This window comes from Protopterus annectens, chromosome 10.part0, assembly GCF_019279795.1.
Source record: "Protopterus annectens isolate FY-2018-M chromosome 10.part0, PAN1.0, whole genome shotgun sequence".
NCBI classification, from domain to species: Eukaryota; Metazoa; Chordata; order Ceratodontiformes; family Protopteridae; genus Protopterus; species Protopterus annectens.
In genome coordinates this window covers 1629778390-1629801296 of record NC_056744.1, presented here as the reverse complement: position 1 = coordinate 1629801296, position 22907 = coordinate 1629778390, and the positions used below count along the sequence as shown (strand labels likewise).

Here is a 22907-nt window from a genome sequence, read left to right as displayed (position 1 = left end):
TTCAGCCCATTACCAATTCTTTGCACTGCCCTTTGGCTTACCTAATGTGCCCAGGGTTTTCACACAATGCCTGGCACCAGTAAACGCATACTGCAGACAAAGAGGAATTCAAATATATCCATACCTGGACGACTGCCTTATTCAAGCAGAAAACAAGGACATTCTTTTAAAGCATCTGGCGTTTGTCAAAAACCTATTGAGTTGTTTAAGGTACATGGTAAACGAAAAGGAATCAAAACAAGTGCCCCCACAAGACATAATATTCCTGGGTGCCAGTTTAAATACAACGGCCCAGATGGCTTATCTCACTCCATGCAAGCAAGGACAACTGACTCAATACTTCAAAATGGCAACTAAGACCAAACTCCCTGCAAGAAAAATTTTGCAGGCCTTTGGATTCATGGCATCTTGCATACTACTAATACCATATGCAAAACTGCTTATGAGGAAATTACAATGGTACCTGAAAAGGGTATGGACTCAACACAGCCACAGCTTGGAAACAATAATATCATTCATTCCCTGCCTTCAACAGGAGTTTCTATGGTGGGCACAGGCATGTCACCTCAACAAGGGTCAGCCTTTTACCTTGCCCACAGCCAGGCAAACTAACAGATGCATCGGATTATGCCTGGGGAGCACACATGGCAGGACAGTGTATTCAGGGTAAATGGTCTGCAGATCAAAGGCATCTACATATCAATCAAAAAAAAAGATGCTAGCTGTACAAAATGCCCTAACAGCTTTCAAGGACCTCCTACATCCAGGACAACTCCTAATAAAGACTGACAACACCATAGTGATGTGATACATAAACAAGCAAGGGAGCACACGTTCCTACCCCCTATGCAGGCAAGCAGTGACCATGTGGAACACAGCACTGACCTACCAAGTTCAACTACAAGCTATTCTTGCCAGGAAAACGCATTGGCAGACTATCTAAGCAGAAACCTCATAGATCCTCAGGAGTGGAAACTAGATCCATAAGTATTCGCAATGATAACTCAAAAATGGGGGAGCCCAGACATAGATCTGTTTGCCTCCCCCCAAAACTACCAACTACTGAAATTTTGCACAAGGACATACCACACACTAGCTTGGAAAGTGGACGCCCTCTCATTCAGTTGGAAAACCTTAGTGTATGCCTTTCCTCCACTGCCTCTTCTGGCAAAGGTGCTGCTGAAAGCCAGATTCGAGACGCCAGAAATTATGCTCATTGCTCCAGACTGGCCACGCCAACACTGGTATCCAGTACTAAGGAACATGGCTCAAGGCCCACCATGGATTTTACCTCAAATTCCTCATCTGCTCACTCAGCAAAACAATCAGATTCTACACAGCCAGCTCAAGACTTTAAATCTGGCTGCATGGCAAATTACCTAAACAACCAGTCAGCACTTCAGTCAGCACTTCTCTGTAAAGCTGTTATGGATATCATTCAGGAGGCCCAGCACCAGGAAAGCCTTTTCAGACAAATGGAAAAGATTCTGCGCCTGGAACCAGGCTAAAGGCCAAAATCCCCTTGTCCCAAATATTCCTCAGATTCTACAATATTTAACTGAAATGTTGCACAAAGGACTTTCCTTTTCATCTATTAAGATCCACGCCTCAGCTATTTCAGCTCAATACAACACGGATCCTCCTATATTTTCACATCCATTACCAAGACAGTACCTCAGAGGGGCTAAGAACATAAGACCGCCCCGGAGAGCACCAACTTGGGATCTCAACTTTTGTTTTGGAAAAACTTGCACTACCACCCTTTGAACCAGCTTATACAGCTGATTTACAGTTTGTCATGGAAAACTGCCCTGCTGCTAGCAATAACTTCAGCACGAAGAGTCTCAGAGCTACAGGCCCTAATGGCAGTGGAGCCTTTCATCATTTTTCATCAAGACAGTCGCTTTACGAACGAACCCTTCCTTTATGCCAAAGGTGGTATCCAGTGTGGCCCTAAACCAAACCATTCATTTGCCCACCTTTTATCCAAACCCCCAGAACAAAGGGGAAAGGCTCCTGCACTCTTTGGACATTCACAAGCAATTACGTTACTACTTGGATAAAACTAAGGCTTTCAGAAAATCTGACCAGCTCTTTGTATCCTATGCTGCAGGATCACAAGGAAAGGCGATCTCAAAACAGACCATTTCAAAAATGGATAGGACATTGTATCTGTTTCTGCTACCCACACCATGGGAAAACCTGTACCTGGTAACATTAGGTCCCATTCCACCAGGGCTACAGCAGCATCATCAGCTTTCCTCGGAGGGGTACCAACCAAGGATATTTTGGAGGCTGCAACTTGGAGTTCAGTGCACACCTTCAAGCACGATCACTTGCCTCTATACTCTATAACCAGAACTGGCTTTGCCACTGCAGTTCTGCAGGGCCTACTAGCTTCTCCAAACCCTGTTTAGTTCCACTGCCCATCCTTGGCTTTAGAATTCACCCCAAGTGTGATGACTGCAGCAGTGTAACACTAACATAGTACAGTTTTGTACCTACCATAAATGTAGATGTTAGAGTGTTCACACTGCTGCAGTCCAGGTTATCCTCCCTCCATCCCCTCTGACCTAGCTGAACTTTTCTATACCTTTCTATCCTGTACGACCTTTGTGGTGTATTTGCTTGTAACTGAAGGTATTCTTTTTTTTTGTTTTATTAGCAATATGTATTGCCTACCTACTTGGGGGCACCTGACATCTCTGGCAAGAAAAACTGAAGAAAATGGCGTCTGATGCCTCTTGTATACCCCTGGAGCACTGGCGTCTGGGAAGAAGCGACAGCAACCAAGGCCGGACCAAGATTTTGGAACTCTGGCTGACTGCAGGACAGGCTGACTGCAGGATAACCCAAGTGCGATGACTGCAGCAGTGTGGACATTCTAACATCTACATTTATGGCAGGTACAAAATTGTACTTTCTTGTGAAGCAGAGCACTTCTGACACTGTTCAGAAAGAACCCTAATGAGTGGATGGGGCACTGTAGCACCCATAGCCCTCCTGGACATGGGCAGTGATGGCTAATGCAGTCTTGGGTATTGCATTTCTGTGGCATTACATTGGGATGAAACAGCTAGGCTTAAAATGACCTCTGGGTCTATAGCCTAGTAATGTCCTATGATCCTGTGGAATGGCTTTAAGACTGTATACGAGACCTTTGTAGGCCACCCTCTGCCCATGTGGGAGCAAACTCTTCAGCAGTGTTTGATCCTTGTGCAATCCTGTCATAATTGGCACCACACAGAGGATCTGAAGGCCTGAGAAGTTGCATATACACCTGTCTTAGTGGTTGCCCACATCTACTGCTCAATCAGTTTTTGTGGGGGAGTTGGATCTTTTCCGTCTCCCTTTGAGATTGTAATGCTGAAGCCCTTGTTTCTGAGACTACAGAGATGATCTTGCTGCTGTTAGAGCCCCACCCGTATGATTGAGGAAAAATGACTTGGGTCGTGGTCATCGGTGAACGGTTATGATTTGGCCGTTGCTGTGAAGGACTAAACCTCTGAGCCATTGAGGAGCTTGATTTACTTTAGGTATTCAGTTTGGTGCTGCTGTTTACTGTTTAGGTGTTCATTATGATTTGCTTTTGCTCTTGGTTGGTGTGGGAAATGCATTGCTACCTGTGCTTTAAGAAGTGCCCCTTGTATTTTTTTTTTTTTTTTTTTTTTACTCCAGGGAAAGCCCTTAAATGTGTAAATATTTGAGGCTCCTTTTCCAAGGCATACTCCCCTTGTGTGATTTCAGCCCTCCACTGCAAGTAATGCAAAAACAAACTAGAATGGGGAGGGTGGGTTAGGCCTTCTGGGGGTGCCAGATGCTCCCATAACTAGGGTGTTCCCCCTTCCCAAGTGAAAGCTGTTCACTTAAAAATCAGATATCAGCCATTGTTAAGTGATGTTTCCATCTGGAGATGATAGCCCTGATTAAAAAAAAAATGCAATTACCTTTTCAGTAGTATCTGCACTTTCTCTGGACTTCTGCACTGCCTAATACTTGGAGCTGCCACACTTTTTGAACTTGCCCACTTAACTTTTATTTATTTTACATTTGTTGACCGGGCTAGTCTAGCTGGATATATTTCCATTTTCGGTAGAGGCCCGGGGAGAAAAGCTCCAGACAGAAATACACAAAAAGCAAAAAACATACAATCAAAAAGCAATATAAACAATAACAAACAGCAATATCAACGTCAAAATAAAAACTTAAGAAAATATCAAAATTTTAACTTGTATAAGTATCAAACATCCATGTTGAAGGATGAGATGACAGTGTGAATGTAGGGTGACAAGTCATTGTACAAAGGGAGTTTAGAGGTTAGCAAAGGGGTAATTACCAGAGAAAGAGAGCTATATAACTAAGTGGGTAAGAATGGAAGCAATCTGAGAGGAATGTTAACAGTAAAAGCAAAAAGACCTGTTGGATATAAGCCAAAGAGAGGTAAATGAATAAAAAGGGTTAGAAAAACAGATGTAGGTAGGAAGATTAGTCAGGCTTAATACAGGAACAGAGCCAATGACTTTGGAAGTAATTCTTAATTTCTTGTTTGAAGAGCGGTAAAGATGCGATTAGTGTGATTTCACTGGGTAGCATATTCCAGCTCCTTCCAATTGTAATAGGGAGTCACCGGCTGAGTTATTGGACTTTGTAAGGCAGGCCATGAGTTTTTTAGAAGATCTAAGGGAGTTGAGATTATTATAAGGGATTAAAAGTTGTGAAAGAATAGGGGTGTTATTGGGCTGGTAGAGTAATTTATGAGCAATGTTGAGTTGGGGAATAAGCAAAAGGTTTTGAAATTCCACCCATCCTAGTTTCAGGTTCACACAGTGGTGTGTTCTGTAAGGGTTGCCAGTTGCAAATCTGGCCATGTGGATGTGGCAAGTTTAAGGTTGGCTTTCTTGAGGTTGGTGAAGATTGGAGAAGCATAGAGAAGTGTAGGCATAAGATGAGTGGGCAATTTTGGCTCTGGCAGAAGCAGTTAGGAAGGGTTTGATTCTATATAAGGACCCAATTTTTCTGTTTACTATTTTAATAGTGTTGTTAATGTGTTGATCAAAAGAGAGATTGTTATCAATAGTTATTCCTAATAGTTTTGTTGTTGGTTCAGGGGAAATGACAGTAGCATTGTTAGATGAAATAGTGAAATATAGATGAAATAGTGTAATCAAGGGGTGGGGACAGAGAGGTGGGGGTGAAGAGGAGAAGTTTAGTTTTTTTGGCATTAAGAAGAAGGTAGCGAACTATGTTTCAACAGTGTTGAAGATGCTTTGAGTAAGAGAATAAAGTTCTGAAGAAGATGCTGAGCAAATCAGGGTGGAGTCATCAGCATATTGTATGACGGTTGCTTGAGGAATTGCTAGATGTAGGTCATTGATGAATGGGGTGAAAAGAGGTCCGAGAATTGAGCCCTGAGGGACTCCAATGGTTACAGGTAATTGAGAGGAAGTTTGGTTTCCCCAAAGAACTGCTTGTTGTCTATTGCTAAGATAAGATGTAAACCATTTAATGGCAAGGTTGTCAAAGGAGAGGGATGTGAGTATATTGATTAATATAGAGTGGTTAACCATGTCGAATGCTTTAGAAAGATCAATAAATAGTGCAGAAGAGAGAAGATTATTGTTGCGGTTCCTATTGATGGTGTCTACAAAGGAAAGGAGCAGTGGTAGTACTGTGAGGTCTAAAACCATGTTGACAGTTGGCTATTAAGTTATGTAAGGAGAGATGATTTAGAAGTTGCTGGTGTATACGTTTTTCCATAATTTTTGCTAATGGAGAAAGGAGTGCGATTGGTCTATAGTTAGAATAGTCGATAGAGTTGCCACCTTTGTGTAAAGGGATAATGTAAGACACTTTCCAGATGTCTGGGATGGTTCCCTCTTGGATTGTCCTGTTTATGAGAATGGAAATAGGATATGTGATTACTTTTGCAGCCTTTTGGAGAAAGAGAAGGGAGGTTATCAGCAGAGGGGGTACAAAGGCAGATCAGGATTGTTTCTATAACATCTCCATTTAGTCCAGATTTTATTTCTGGAGAGAATTAGATTTTTGGTTTCTTGAAAGCCATGGGGCTATATTGGACTTCATTCTAATGGTACGCTCAGGAGCATGTCTATTTAGTATGGATAAGAAACTAGTGTTAACGTGAGATATTGCATCAAGAGGGAGTAGTTTTAAGGGATTCCAGTTGCATTCGTTAAGTTCCTTTTGAAGTAAGTCTACGTTAAACTGTTTTGTGGAACGTATTTTTCTAGTATTAGGGAGGTTTGTAAGGTCAGTTTTTTCTCTTGCTATACAAGTCAAGGAGTGGTCACTGACCTCATCTGGCAGGGTTCCTACTTTGTAGGTATGTTTGGTATTATTTATCAGTATCCAGTCTAGAACACTTTCTTTATTATTAGGCTTATTGATTCTTGTAGTTGAGGTAATGGTTTGGGTGAAGCCTTGGAGGTTCATATGGGAAGTAGGACTTTTGGCATTTATGCTGTTCCAGTCTATATTAAAGTCACCTAGAATTATAGTTTCTTGGGGGTGGGTTGTAGATACCCAGCTAAGAAAGGCTTCTAAAATGGGTATGTTATTACCTGGGGGTAGATGCATACAGATAATGTTAAGGGATTTCTTGGTGTTCAAGTGAAGTTTGATCATAATGGCTTCTACTTTGCTATCCTGGGTTGGGTCTATTGTTAGGGTGGAGATATTTAGTTGATTATTAAAAATAATTGCTACTCCGCCACCTTTACGTTAGTACGGTCAAGTCTAACAATATTATAGCCTTGGGGTATATAGCCTGCAACTAGTGCAAAACTCCGGCCCAGTTGCACCACATTAAGCTGATGCGGCAGTCTGTAGTGGCTACCAGTCAGTGAATAATTTTATAACTGTCTTGTCCTGGTAACGGTCTTTTAGGCCACTGATCTGCACCACAGTGCCTCTTAACAGTCTTAGAATATTTGTGGTTATTGGGGTATTGGCCTTGATGTTTGGATTATGCACTTTTGGGCAATTGTTTTATGGGACATGCTACAGGTAGTGGGTAAAGGAGGCTAGGAAATCCATATCTAAGTTTTTGATTCGGTGACACACAGGCTGGTATTTTATTTAGACATTACCTGTAACAAATAACTTTGAGCAGCTCAGTTTAGGTCCCGCATACTTAGAGGTACAGCTGTCCGCCATCTCAGCCTGTCTTCTTCCTGATGCCTGTCTTCAGTTTGAGGCCGAACAATTCGCAAAAGGTGTCTACATCAGGCCACCCCAAAAAAGCTGTCCCACTTTGTGGTGGGATCCAGGTTTTGTAGTCTATGCTGACTTTGCTTCCTTTTGAGAGAGCTGCAGCTTTTTACATGGGAAAACTGTTCTCTTTGATATATTCTCTAAGAGTTATGAGTTGCAAGCTTTTCTGTACCTCTTTTCCGCAAGTACAGGCTTTCACTTAGAACAAATTCATCATTTATGGCTAAAAGTTGTCAGATGCCTGTGAACCAATCTGTTCACCTTCTTGCATCTTTTTTTCTTAATTCAAACAAAGGTGAAGATTCTGATAACTACAGTCGACTGAGATTTTACTTGCACATTCCAAAACGAGTGCCAAGGTCACTAATCGGTAAAAATGTATTTACATTTGTTAACCGGGCAGTGTCCGACTGGGTCAGAAACCTGTTTTTCAGTGGAGACCCGGGGAGAAGGCTCTGTAACAGTATAGGTAAGCAGTTGCACCAAATATCAAAAAGTACATTTGAAAATGTTTTGCATTCACAGAAATATTAGCAGGAATGGCTAGCTATACGTAGTAAGCAATATATTTTTTGTTTTTTTAACAAAATCTGATGCACTGGCAGAGAAGTAAAACCAAGTAAAGAAAACTAGCCAGATGCAAAGTCAGTTAGCATATAGATAAATTTTCATGGTAGTTTTAAATGTGGACAGGTTTAGGATATGTAAGATGTGCTGAGGAAGATTGTTCCAGTCCTTGCAATTTCTCTAGGAGTAGAGGGAGTTGCCATGATTGAGACAGGGCTACTTTTAGCATTTTATTAGATTACCTTGGGAACCTGCACTTAGTGTTGGGCTGTAACAGGTTTGAAAGAGCTGGACAGTCTTCAGGGATGTAAATGATTTTATGGCAATAGAAAGTTGCTTTAGCACTAACTGGTTGGGAAGCTCCAGCCAGTTGAGTTGTCTGAGAACAGAACAGTGATGCATTTTATGGGGTTGATTGGCAGCAAACGTGGCTGTTTTGTTAAGAAGGATTCTAATTTATTTATGTCAGCTTTGGCTAGATTTGTAAAGATCTGAGAGCCGTAGAGGAGGGTGGATAGCAAGTGAGATCTATCTGTGGCAAGTCTAGCTTGTTGTGAAAGGTAGTGCTTCACCCTGTAGAGAGCACCAAGTTTGGCATGATGTTTTTGGTTGTAAGGCATATTTATTGGATTTTTTTTACTGTCCTGTGTTGCAACTCCAAGCAGCTTGGTTTGATTGGTGGGATCCCATTGGAGGGAGTGTATGGAGAGGGGTGTTGTGCTGGGTATGGATGCTTTGCTGGAGAAGAATGAGTTGACTGGAGAGGTAATTTTCAATGTCTTGGAAAGATTTTTTGCATTTTATTTTGCAGTTCTACAAAGGAGTGGGCTGAGCAGATGAGAAATCATCAGCCTACTGGATGATGTGTTGGGTGGCAGTATTGAGGCTATTGGTAAATGACAGAGGGGGCCCAAGTATGGAGCTTTGGGGTGCCCATGTGGTGACTGGTAATAGAGGAGAAAGGGTGTTTGCCTATTTAGTAGCCTGTTGACTATGGAACCATGTTAGGGTTGAGATGGTGAGATAAGTGGCAAGTTAAGTAGAAGCTGGTGAGCGTCAAAAGCTTTTGACATGTCTAGGAAAATGGCTGAGGCAAGCTGTCCATAGAGACAAGCTGTCCATTTTTGAGGCAGTGAATGGTATCTGTAAGGGGAATGAAAGCTACATGTGGGCTGTGTTTAGGCCAGAAACCATCCTGAGAGCTGGACAGTAGGCTTGTTAGTAAGGTGATTCACAGGTTGTTGATTAATATATTTCTGTAAGATTTTGTCAATGTGATGATAGTTTGCACCTTCTTTAGATGGGCTGTCTTTATGAAGTGGTGAAATTTTCCATAGGCTGGGCATATACTGTTCAGAGATGTTCAGAGAGCGGCTTATTAATATGGAAATGGGGTAGGCAATGGAAAGAGCAGCAAGTTTTAGGTACTCATTTTGGAAGCTGGTCAGCCAGGCAGCAAGTTTTTAGTTTAGATATTTTTATGTAGGAAGTTTGGGTTTAAAGCAGAGTTGGTGTCATTAGAGGTTGGGGGAGGGGACTGAGAGGTAGGATTAGTTTGAGAGCAGTGATGGAGTTCTCAAAAAATGAGTTAAACAGAGGATAAGGGCTCTGAGGTATTAGTGAGGGGAGCAGGGGTGGAGTTTTTACCAGGGTTAAGGGGTGTGATTGATTTGCCAAAACTTTTGCGGGTTGTCCTGATAATTTTGTTGGCAGGTAGTGTTTTTTTTCCTTTTTTTCCCCACTGACACTCTCCTTAGTTTGATTTCTAAGATGCTGATAAAGGGAGAAGTCAGTTGTGTTTTTGGTTGTATGGTAGAGTCCAGGCTCTCTCCCTTTGCTTCATTAGTTTGCTTTCATTAGAAAGCCAAGGGAACGGTTTGGAGTTTTGATGAATTTTCCTGAAGGGGATTCTGCACCAAAGGCTGATTTCAACCTGGACTCTGGGCCAAGAGCTGCAACTGAAAATGATAGGCAGAGAAAGATAATGCAGTTGCATTATTTTTATTTGGCATTGCAGCACTTCCCCAGCTGGCCATTGTCTAGGACCAGTGCAGGTCACTGGAATCTCCAGATTGCTCCTGGACTCTTTGACCTGTGCTTGGATCTCGTGAGGAAGGCTAAATTTCTTAATGCAACTTCATATTGCTGCTTGAGAGGGTATAAACTTTTTATCCCATAAACTGTGCGCCACAGTAACACCCATGGCTGGGATGTTTGCAGTTGGGTGGATCCTTGCTGAGCCATGGTTCATGTCAGCAAAGGGATGACATCTGCACGCTGACCCACCTGCCATCATTGATCACTATACAGTAGTTTTCCCAAACCACACACACACACACACACACACACACACACACACACTGGAAACTGGTGTCGCATATCCTGCACATGGGCCCCTCTTGCCTTCCATTTAGGGCAAGCCCATCTTGCCTGACTGCTCCTCAGATGCCCCCCGGGTCTCTAATCTAGCCTGGGTCACTTGTCATATTTGATTTATCCCTCTGTGCCTGTGGCTCTGGCTGAGTTGCATTTTGCTACACAAATGCGTAGTGCAAAAGATTTGACAAGGCGTGCTTAAATGTGTTGTCATAGAAATATTGCTGTTTAAGTCTGCGGTGGTGCTGCTGCGGTAGCATTGTCGCCTCACAGACTCTGTCCAGTTCGATTCTCGGAGCGTCTTCTGTGCGGAGATGTACGTGAATGGGCATGCCTTTGTTGAAGGTTGTGCATCAGGGCTGGCAACTTGGCACGTAAAAATCTACTGCCAAATCATTAGCGGACCGAAAATCTACTGCCAATCATTAGCGGACCGGAGTTCTGCTGTGGTGACCCCTAACCGGGAAAAGCCGAAAGAAACAAGTCCCTTAAAACAGTGTTGGAGAATGCAATTTTTTATACCACTGGTCCAGGATAAGCTTTCATCAAGAGGTCTTTATTCTTTCATAAAATGCGTATGTTGGTGTACTTCACAATTGCCAGTTTGGGATGTCCTTTGGAGTTTCCTGAGGCTGTGGGGTGTATATTACTACTGTGAACATGTACTTTGGTTCCATTTGAAATCATACAGAGTACTGATGAAGAAAAACTCAGTGCAGCTTAATAGTAAGTTTTTGAACATAACGGCACCTTTTACTATTCTGGCAGCTGTGGTGTGCTCTCTTGGGGGTGTGTAGCCCCTCCCACTCTTGGAAGGAATGGCCTTTGACTTCATAGTATCTTTTTGTGGTGTATTTGTGATGGGTACATATGAATATAAAATATTGGGACCACAACTGAGCCAGGAGCTGCAGTGAAATGTAGTGCTCTAAGATGGTAATCCTACATTAATTGTAGTGTGAGGCTGTAGTCTGTAGTGAGGTGCCACCTATAGGAAGTTGCTTGAAATTACACATTAAAGCCATGATTACATCTTTATAAAACTGCAGGAACCAACATGTTATGTAATTGACAACTGAGGAGTTTACTGTAGCTGTGGCCCACCATTTGGTGTGGAGCAAAAGTACTTTTGGCATGAACACTTTTTTTGTTTACAGTGTACTCTTTAATGTCTAGACAGCACTTACAATAGTAATTTTTCTGTGTATTAGCTGGTTGCATTTGTATCCTAGAGTAGCGTAAAATGTTTTCTCAACTGCCTGGGAATTTTCTGCATCCTTTTGCAGAAAGTTATTGTAGCACTTTTAGCTGGCAAAAATAAGGTCTGGTTGTTGAGGACTGCTGGTGTTTGCAGGGTGAAGTATGTTGCATATTTAATATTTCAAATTCTATAATTTTCTGGGAGAACAGGTGACTGTGGTTCCTTAAGGAGAAAAGTGTACCCTAACTCTAGGCAATGGCTAATCAACCAGAAGTTAGTGTCCTGAAGTTTCAATCCAATTTAATTAGTTTCACAGCCATAGTTCAGTGCCACAACGTTAATTAGACTAAATGAAAACTGTTTAGTCATGGAGTAAGTGAATAGTATAATACTATATACAGATTACAAGCTTTGCACGGATTCCTGAGTTTAGTTTGGCTATGAAAAATGTACTGAGTGGATGTGTGCAGTTATCTAAAATAGATGCTTTTGAGTATGGTTTACCTCCTTTTACAGAACTGCTCTGCTTAGGGGTTTCGTCTTTTCTGACGGGATCGTTTTGGATTCACAACTGCCTTGTGGGTTAGTTCAGTGTCCTAATTGCAAGAGAATTCCAAAATTGTTCATGATTGGGTACAAGTTAGTGTCCTTTAATTTCTTTTATGCTGTTCCCTTTTCACATTCTCCTTCTAGGGATTGTCCCCTGCCAGCTTTCACCCTTTTGTTTGCAGTATACTAGTTTGTCAAATGTGTGTAGTTTGAAGTCTGACTTCAGCGTTTAGGGGCTCTCTCTTGCTTTTACAAATTTTAGTTTGGACTAATGTCCATTGTCATCTTCTCCAACATGTGGCTTAGTTTTTCTCAGTAGAACTCTTCCAAAATGCTGCAGAGAAGCATTTTTTGATTTCTTGGCTGTCTGCTCCAGGTTTTGGTGTGGTTTTCCTGTAGCACAGGAGTTCCAGGGCCTTTCCAGACTTAAAATTAGTGCTGTTGGAGACATCTGGGTTCCAGAAACCTGACACTGTCCTGGGTGTGTATTGGGCCTAGCAATGGAGACCTGACAACAGGACACCTTCTCTTGTCCTGGATGACTGCAAAGCAAGCCTGCTTTAGTTGCAAGGCCATATTAACCAACAGTTGCTGCACCATTTGAGCGGATCTCCCTTAGCCCTGTAGCTGGGCAGACTGCATGTTCCCCTTCAGGCTGTTGGGGCATGCTTAGGCCTCCCAGTCTTCAGACTGAGGATAATCCTTGCATTCGTATGTAAAGAGGTTAAAGCTGCTATTCATGTAGTGAATTGAGCTCCAATATTCTCTCTCTTTCAGGTGAGAGGCCACTCTTGAGGAGTTGCTGAGGTTTCGTGTAAGATGCCACCCATTCACTAGAGCCTCTGTTTACCCGGATAGTCCTAGTGACTCCATGTAGCCCTGTAAAAGTTGCCTTGAGTTGCTTCTCTGGTGGTTGTATGTCAATGCACAGGGGATGTTTACCCTGGTGTGTCATGGCCATGTGAATCTATACAGTGTCTGTGGATCTGCATGCCATGCCCTGGGGGGGGGGGGTACTTCCATTCCATAGCAACCTGGTACCCAAGAGGCAGACACTCCCTTTCTCTTTAAGAAAGGTGTACCATATCCCCCATGTCTTTCATTTAGGGGCCTTGGGTGTGGATCTTGATGGCTAGCCAGTGAGGCAGCATCAAGTCCAGGTTCTCTTAAACTAATTTTACACTAGATGTTTCAGCTTTCTCTCCGAAAACTGATGCTTTCACAGTGCTTGTTTAAGACCCCTCTGGCTCTGGTTCTTGTACTGATTGTGTTGTGCTTAAGGGATTTTATATTAGTTGCTGCTTCCTAAGTGGTGGTGGTGGTTTGCAGTTTGGTATCAGCCTGTGGCCAAGTTAGGCAGTGGATCTGATGGGGAAAGAGGGTGGGGGGTATTCTCCTTTCTTGACTTCCTCCTGGATTCATTCATGTGTTTTAGCATCATGACCCCAGTGAACTCCCTTTATAATGTGGCTAATCAGATGCGTCTCTTTCAGGGCACAGGTTTTTCTGTGCTTGGGTCCAAACCTGCCCAGGTGTCACTTGTAGGGTCTGGGGAAATGGTCCCTGCTTGAACTTTCATTTACCAGGAGTTTACTTTCTGCATAATGGATGATTATCTTGGTGTTTCACTGCTGCAGTCCCTCGCACTTGGGTTATCCTGCCAGGGGTGGCCCTCAAGTCGGTCCAAATACCAGAGGCTTAGTATTTCTGCATCTGTTGCTGTCGCTTTCAGTACTGACGTCGGGTTGTCAGAGGTATAAAAACAGGCAGACGATGCCATTACATCTTGCTGAGGAGCCAGAAACCATTTGCACGAGTGTCGGTCAGCCGCTACCTGAGATTGTTTCCCAAACTGAATCATCTTGAAGTCTTCTAAAGCGAAGTACCCCGTTGGGAATCCTTTTTTCTCACTCTAACTGCTTTCAGATCCCTACTCTCACTGGGGCCCTTACTAATCAGAACCAACAACACCACAGTTGTGTGGTACATAAGCAGGGGGGAACCCACTCCTACCCACTCTGCAGGCTAGCCAAGACCCAGTGGAACAGAGACTCGGCCATGCTTATTTACCTGCAAGCTCAATTCCTGCCAGGCAACCAAAACTATCTGGCAGACAACTTAAGCAGAAATCTCCTAGACCCAGACGAGTGGCAAACCACAACACCTACAGCCTTGTAACCCAGAAATAGGTCCACCTTTGAAGTACCCCATTTGCCTCCCCTACAACCACCAGCTCAGCAAATGCCTCCCCTACAACCACCAGCTCAGCAAATTCTGTGCCAGGGTACCTCACAAGGCCTGAAAAGTGGATGCCCTAGCCTTCCAGTGGGCAAACCTCTCATTCTATGCATTTTCCCCCTCTATCTCTTCTTACAAGGGGTATTACTCAAGGGAGGAAAGACCAAGGGCAATCCTGATTGCCCCAGACTGGCCATGCCAACACTGGTACCCGCTACTGCAGTCTCACCATTGCCTCCAGGGCACCTACCCCAAATCCCTACTCTCCTGACTCTGCAGGAGGGACAGTTCTTGCATCCACAGTTGCAGACCCTGAACCTTGCAGCCTGGCATATCCCTTGACTTCTACTACAGTGGCCAGCCTAAGCAAGCGGGTACTGGATGTCCTACTTGAAGCCAGACGACCCAGTACAAGGAAATCCTATGCCGACAAGTGGAAAAGTTTTGTTACTGGACGCATACTAAAAGAACGGATACATCACTGCCTTTCTTGCTTTTCATCCTGGATTACCTAGCAGACCTACTCCAGAGGCCTTTCCTCCTCCACCTCCATTAAGATCCATGCCTCTGTCATCTCTGCTCATTACAGCACTGAGCCACTTCTCACTCTCTCAAGCAGTTCCTGAGAGGGGCTTACAACTTAAGGCCCCCAAGAAGAGCCCCCACTCCTGCTTGGGACCTTAACTTTGTGTTGGAAAAGCTCACGCTACCCCCTTTTGAGCCTGCAGAGTTGAAATTCCTCTCTTGGAAAACAGCCTTGCTTCTGGCCGTCACTTCAGTTAGTGTCAGAGTTACAAGCACTTATGGCTGTGAAACCCTTAATTATTTTTCATGCTGACAGGGTCTCCCTGAGGACTAACCTAACTTTCATGCCTAAAGTGGTCAGTGTCTCTCAACCAACCAGTCTGTCCATTTGCCCATCTTTTTCCGTAATCCTTAAAATAAGGGGGAAGGGATCCTTGCACTCTTTAGATGTGCACAGACAACTCGGATTCTACCTTGATAGGACTATATTCCTTTAAGGAAATCTGACCAGTTACTAGTCATACTAGTCAGCCTTTCTCAGAGGAGTTCCTAGCAGGGAGTTCCTAGCAGGGACATTCTGGAAGCTGCTACTTGGAGTTCTGTTCATACCTTCAAGCATTACCACCTGCCTATCCTTTCCTAATCCAGGGTGGGCTTTACAACACAAGTCCTGCAGGGCATACTAGCCAACCTCAACTCTTCTTGGCTGCCTCCACCCATTCTTCAGCTTTGGGAATCCACCCAAGTGTGATGACTGCAACAGTGAAACACTAACATACTACAGTTGTGTACACTGTTGGTGTATTCACTGTTGCAGTCCTGGTTTCCCACCATCCAGCCCCCTTGCATCTCTTTCTCGCTCCTTACAGGGCTATTGGTATTTACTTTTTATTGGTGGTGGTTTTCCACCATAACTTGGCTCCCTATTTGTGGGCTCCTGACATTTGGGGCAAGAAAAACTGATGTAATAGTGTCTGCTGCCTGTTTTTATACCTCTGACCTGACATCAGTACTGAAGCGACGGCAACTGATGCAGAAATACTAAGCCTCTGGTATTTGGGCCGACTGAGGGCTATCCCTAGCAGGATAACCCAAGTGTGATGACTGCAACAGTGAATACACTCCACAATATTTATATTTATGGTAAGTGTACACAACTCTTTCTACTCCTCTCACGTTTAAGGTGTTTTTTCCCTCAAGTGTTTCTTGTGCAGTGTCACCTTGCCCTTGACTTAACCTCCATTGTGCATGGAGACTAAAGCTAAAGTTTTCAGGGACTAGTTCAGTTGGTTATTGCCCCTTTGAGCTGTCTGTCCAGGTTGTATTAGCTTTAATACACCTCTGGTCCTTAACTTAGCCTGTCTAGTCTGCTTTATCCTCCTCCCATTGCTTGTCCTACTAACTCATCTGAATAAAGTCTGCGTGTCTGTCAAATTCTTTTAATCCTGTACACTCTACTACAGTAGTGCTGTTTGCAGTAACTGTATATATTCCATAATTGTACGTAACTTGTACAAATCCTGTAAATTGATTGGGGAGTTTTTCTCCCCATTCTTTGAAAGGGGGTTGCCTGTCATCCCATTTGAACTTGGCTGGTAAACTGTGCCTCCTGGTGGTCTCATAACATTTAATCGTACAGTTTTTCACTAGCCACCCCCACCTTCCTTAGTTCTAGGGTGGAGTGCTTCTGGTATGTGGACTTTAGGCAATCTTTTTGGCAGTACAGCTGCTTTCTTTCTCCTCTTAGCTGTTGTGCATTTGGTGGTTTCTGGACTCACTCAATTTTGTGTAGTGTTGGGGCTTGTAAACATGTAGTTTTAGAAAAGTAACTTAAGCCAGGGCCTCCATTCTGTTATGGGGGGCCATGTGCATTTGTCTCTGCGGTGACCAAAGTTACTTCGGGCACTTGTTTACTCCTGCATCTTGTAGGTAGGTGTGGATTTGTGGTACCCAGTATGATCTGCCATTTAAGTTAGGATAGTTCCCAGATTGTAGTCTTAGGTCTACAGGATTTTCCCCACAGCCAGCAAATATTTCTAGACTCTAAACTGCCATCAGAATGAGGAAAACTTAGTTCTATGCTGGACACTACCCCCCCTTGATATGCACTCTGTGCTAACTTTGGTTGTTTTCTTGGATAGTCCTCTAGGGTCCAGCACAGTAGACTTTCCAGTAGCTGCCCCTACCTGGTTTAGTCATTTGACCTAGAACTGAATTATTAGATGTTCATATTGATCAGTGTTGCAGAAGCCTTGGCTACATCTTTGGTAGGGTAATTTTATGGCTTGGCATCTCATGTTTTCCCTCTGCTCTTACATGAGGGTAACTACTGGTCTTAAGACAGACCTGGTAGTGGTGGGGCATACGTCCTCAACCACTGCAGTAGACTGTTCCTGTTTTAAGTGGTGGTGCTATGGTTATGTGGTTGGGCATGACACTGAAGGTCGCAGGCATGAGGGTGTGGTTGGTTGGCAGCCAGAAATTTCTAGTGAGTCTTCCACATGCCTTATTACATGCCTTATTCTTGGAGCCTACCTGTTGTATAGACTAGATGGTACACACGTCTGTTAGACCAGTCCCCTGGCTTCCTTTTACTCTGCCTTGGTGATGGCAAACCATAATTTTAGTAAAAAAAAAAGTGTTTGGACTGTGCAGACATTTGCATTAGTAAATTGCCAGGCTATAATTCATACCACACATTTCTGCCACCTAACCTGCACCAAAACACTAAAGGCGGAGGTGTGTCCATATTAAGGATATCTACACCTCCAGGCTAGTTGCTCGCATAATGCATCCGAGAGTATCCAAGTGCAACTAACTCTGGGCAGACCACAATCCAAATTGTAGCTTGCTACAGATCCCCCACCATGCCCCAGGATTCCCACTCATTTCTTGATGCACTAGAAAATATTAGGGTACAACTTGCCCTAATAATGGGCGATTTGAACTGCCCCACCATTAACTGGGCAAACTACTCGTGCACCAACTCTCTTGCTCAACGTTTTCTGGAATTCATAAATTCCAATGCCTTGGATCAACTTATCCACGCCCCCACCAGGGGCAGCAATATCCTAGACCTGTTCATTACCAACATGGGTGTCCAGTGTTCCACATCAGAGGTCAGTTCCTCATTGGTCTTATCCGACCACAAGCTAATCGCACAACATCCCCCCTGTTAGGGAAACAACCGTAAAAAATTGTCCAAAGCCAACTTTATGCTTCTTAAGACGGAAGTGGCAAACTTCACGACAACCATGCAGACTGACAGTAGAGGTACGACTGCTGAATCTTACACAAATGCACTTTATAAGCACGTACAAGTGCATGGATGAACCAAGATGCTGTCTTCCAAAAAAGGAAGCCAAGTCTGGTGGTCCCCTGCCATAAATTCTACAACAGAAGAAAACTGCTGCAGAAAAGAGTAAAATCCTTTCAACTTCGCTGGTCGCCTCAGTAAGAAGTTGAGATCCCTCAAAGTCCTCCAAATCACCACTGTTTTTAAAGATGACAGCTATAGAATGCTTTGGGTTAAGAATCTCGCTGCCAACACTCAGATCTGCTCTGAGGTACAGCACAATGACATTAAATATACAAAATCAACTGATATTGCTAACATCCTGGCAGGTTCAGTGCTAACTTTACCCCCCCTCTACCCCCTAAAGGGCCCATCTCTATAGCGGACAAATGCAAAGTTCCTAAAATCACGGCTGCACAGGTAAAAACCACTCTCTCCAAAGCCAAAAAACACAGCATCCATGGGACCTGACAACATCCCAGGCTGCGTTCTACATGAACTATAAAATAAACTGGCACCCCACCAAAGTACCATGTTCAATCATAGCCTCACCTCAGGCTTTGTGCCCACTGAATGGCGCACAATGACAGTTATCCCACTCCACAAAGGGGGATCCACCATGGACCCTGGGAACTACCACCCCATTAGCCTGACGAGCCTGGTCTGCAAGGCCATGAAACACGGGTCTATATTAGATAACCGAATAAGCGAATGCTCAATTCCAGGAATCGAAAGTTTGTGGGGTCGTGGTACAGTGAGGAATGGGATATTTGCCCTTTCCTCACTGTAGTGTGATCTCAGAGTTGGAATATAGTTAGTGGGGGGAGCAGCCCCCCCAATACCAAGTTCGATTACTTGCATTTTCGCTTGTGAGCATTCGCTAAAGATAACATTTGATTATCGAATATAGACCCATGGAACTTATAAACCAAGACATTGGTAATCTCCAAACTCTGGACCCCACCCAGTTCAGGTTTGTAAAAGGCAGATCATGTCTCCTAAACCTAATAGACTACTTTGAAGCAGTCGCCAAACCCGTAGATGAGGGTAAGGTGGTTCACACAGCCAATCTAGATCTCACCAATCCTTTCAACACCATCCCCCACTCTGGAATTATAGATAAACTCACTAAACAAGGTATAAATCCCTATGTCACAAGATGGGTTGCCAACTGGCTCAGAACCCACATTGTGAAAGTAGCTGACTCAAAATTCAGACTTCAGACAAGTGGAGTGCCACAGGATTCAGTACTGGGTCATCCTGTTTGGTATCTTTCTCTGAGATGCAGGCTAACACAGAAGGTCTTTAACTAATGAAGTTTGCAGATGACTGCAAACTAGGAGGCATAATAGAAACTCCTAGCAATGTGACATTCTACAAAAGGGCTTCACTGAGACAGATGCTTGGTGTCAATGCCAAAGTGCATGGTCTTCCCCTTTGGTAAACTCTGTACCCATGAGCTACCACATAGGTGGTACTCTACTTAACACCGAAAGTGTGATGAGACCTTGGGACACAGGTGGACAGTAGTCTCCTTTGATTTCATCGCCACAGTAGTCAGGAAATCCTATGTGGCACACACCTCATCACAAAAGATTTCTCATCCAGGAAAAGAGGTAATTGTTCTACTCGTCAGTCATTGTACCCTTTAGAGTACAACGCCCCTTTTGGTATGTACCTCACAAGACCTCTACAAAAGCTGGAAAGGCTGCAGAAATACCTCTGATTACCAGCCTCGGATGCCCTACGCAGACAGTCTCAAACTCCAGCTTTACTCCACATATCTCCTACTCGCAGGCGATCTCTGCCTGACATACAAAGCTATGTCAAATCCAGAGCTGTTGGACATGCTCCACTTCCCAATTCCTCAGAGCTACGTGCTCTAGGGACCTAAATCTGGTCACCACAGTAAACGGAACATGCTGAAGAGAGAGATTCCTGTCTCAGACTTCTCATACTCTGGAACAAACTACCTATCTGTGTCAAACAAAGCTCCTCATTAGCACTCTTAAAGAAAAATCTTGATTTGGGTGGGAAATAGGAAATTCACCCTGGTTATCATCTCTGTGGCTCTGCTCGATAGGGGCACAGAAATTTTTCTTGGGTGGTGAAAACAAGTGTACCTTTTTGGCTAGTGTTATATAGGCCCTAGGGCCAATAGCCTAATACCTACTTGTGAACATAAGTAAGCAATTTGTAGTCCTTTGCCAAGAAGCTTGTAAAACATTTTGTATTTTCATGGAGATAGAAAAGTTCCTGTTTTCCTTTAGCAATTTTTGACTTTTTTACCTTGTACGTGACAGTATAACAAGTGACTTACTGTACTTCAAACTGAATGTCAGTCTGGAAATGCCACTAACATTTTTTTTTTTTTTTTTTTTTTTTTTTTTAGAATGGGAACAGGTGTGGATGCGCCATGAACAAGGTAAGTAAGCACCCAGTCTAATTTTTATCCTATTGATGGCTGTTAGTATCTCAAAATGGGTGAAATCTGGTCATGACTCATTGGATGTTCATTTTTGAAATCTGGTAGACAAAGACCAGAAACTTAGTGCTAATAAATAGAGCTGCAGTGTCCATGGTTCATGATCAAATACATTTGTCAGTGTTATGAGTATTTGTGAACACTTTCAGCATCCTATTTTTCTTTGACATGCCTTTGTTTAAAATGCATTTTAAATCCCATGGCTTTAATTGGGAGAACTCACACAATTTTAGCACTGACTGGTCTACAAGGCCTAGTGGGCAGTACTGCATGCTTGCATGTGTAACAACCTGAATTAATACCAGGTGTGTGGACACTAGGCTTGTCTAAGTAACTGAGGTCCCCTGAAGCAGAGGGATTTTTGAAAGCACCAGAAATTGCCACTTCTGTTTTTTAATGTTCATGTGCTAGGCAGCCTGACTGGGAAGGGGTGGGGGTTTGTGTGTAAATAAGTCCTTTGTCATATGTTCAAGAGAACCACTTCATTGGTCAAGGTACTCCACCTGTGCCAGTCCCCAGTGGGGTAACAAATTACTGCAGTGCCCTCTTCTGCATTGGTGCTTGAAATTGCCTTCCCCTCTGTATTTACAACATTTAACAGCAGAAACTTTCTGTGCACTAAATACAAGGTGTCTTATGTGCTGGTAGTTCTGCACTAAAGACCCTTTTTTTTTTCTGTGCCAGCATATGTTGATGAGCTCTGCTCTCACTGCTTGCTGTCCTGTCACTGGGCTTGCCTTGAAGGATATGGCCGTTATTAAGAATTTAAAGTTTTTAGTGTGCTACTGCATGGCTTGCTTTTTTGTTCTGTGCCCCCCCCCCCGGAAAAAAAATAAATGGAAGTAAAGGAGTTGACAGTGCTGCTGTTTTGAGTGTACAGATTTTAAAACTAAGTAGAATGTAGGCAGTGCTCTGCGTGATAAGCTTTTTTGCCAGCAACCCCTACCCAAACTGCCCTCCTAATGAATGTCAGATTTTTGTGCAAAGGCGTTAATAAGGACAGAGGCTGAAGTGGCTACTCCACATTCATCTACAGAGTTCTGCAGTGCTATTTCCTTTGGGGTGTGTAGTCAAAAAGTAGTCTAAAGCTGAGGTAGCAGAAGCATTTAAATCTTCCCCCATACTGAGTTGAAGTAGCACCTATCCTGTTACACCTTATTGTTTGAAAGTGACTAACATTTAGTAGCACTACAATTTGTGCTTCTGTTCCATTCACCCAAGGTAGATGTGGGAATGTTGCATTGATCAGCGCCTCCTGGTTTGTGTGAATGACTTGATGAATTGACAGTTGCTGAGTGTCATTACTGGAGCTGTAGCTTGGGAGCAGATACGGATACAAGTTTTAGCTTGTCTCTTCACTGTTCAAGTTTATAGGTAAGACTTTGTGGGATTTTTAGTCTAAATTCTCTTGCAAAACACTGGATATCTGTGTCGGCAGTAAGGCATTACTTGCAAGTTTTAATGCTGCACTTTTGCTGCTGGCTGACTCCATAGTATTTCCATCTTATAATCTGGGGGAAGCCTGCAAGTTTGGGAGGCTCAGTGGACATCTGCAGCTGATCAAAAACTTAGTAATGCATAGATTTTTTTTCATTTGGTTTGCCACTAATAAATTTTGCTAAATCCTTTTTTTTTTTCTCCCCTCTTTAGATCCTAAGAGAGTGATATTCTACAGTGAATGTCTAGAGCAAGTGTTTTAACGTTTACCAGAAGAATTGATTCATGTGTTCTTCCTTCATAATGTTTCCAATGGACTGGAACTCCTGTAGCCCTGCAACCCTCTAAAAACAAACAGTTGCTGTAATCCAGTGATGACATGGACCCATCTCTGGCATTCTGAATAGCAGCTGCAACAGCAGCACCTTGAGACTCTGATAGGCCTTGTTCAAATTTTAAGTATATATATATAGTATATATACATATGTATAATTAAAATACATTCAAAATGGACACTTTTTACTAATTAAAGATCCTATTTGTTTTAACAGGGTATATTTTCTTCCTTTGTCATTTCGGACCATGAGATGATGGTGTGCTTGGATGTCTGCTTCTGTTTTACTTCATTCTTCAATTTACTTAATTTGGGAAGGGTATTGGCAGCAATAGAATTTGAATGTTGTGGCCTGTGCGTGTGAAATTCCTGTAAAATGTGCATGTAATACTAAACTCTGCATCACATCTGATTTTTTTCTTTTCATTCTCTTACTAATGGGTCTCTGATCTGGTCTCGGATCTGATCCTCTGGTCTAACACTGCTGCATCTGCAAGACTTTGTATCCAAATCTTGAGCGCCTTCCTATACCTGTACTGCCCTGTTCCATCCCAACTCCTCAGATGATTTGCCACCATTGGAACAAGATCGCAATCCAATCTCTGGTGTGTGTGCCTTTTTTGTCTTCTATTTCTCAAAGTTTAGACTACTTTCAGTCAAATATGGG

At 43.2% G+C, this 22907-nt stretch overlaps 1 protein-coding gene across 3 annotated transcripts in view; it reads left to right on the top strand.

Annotated features, from left to right (window-relative positions):
- The window catches only part of LOC122813805 (nuclear fragile X mental retardation-interacting protein 2-like), a 54612-nt gene extending 32158 nt beyond the window's left edge, over nucleotides 1-22454 (top strand). For all 3 annotated transcript variants that reach the window (XM_044086328.1, XM_044086329.1, XM_044086331.1), the window contains exons 3-4: nucleotides 20377-20409; nucleotides 22120-22454. In XM_044086328.1, the coding sequence (XP_043942263.1) occupies nucleotides 20377-20409; nucleotides 22120-22169 (83 nt within the window). In that variant the 3' untranslated portion in view covers nucleotides 22170-22454. The remainder of the gene's footprint in view (nucleotides 1-20376; nucleotides 20410-22119) is intronic.
- The last annotated feature ends 453 nt before the right edge of the window (nucleotides 22455-22907 follow it).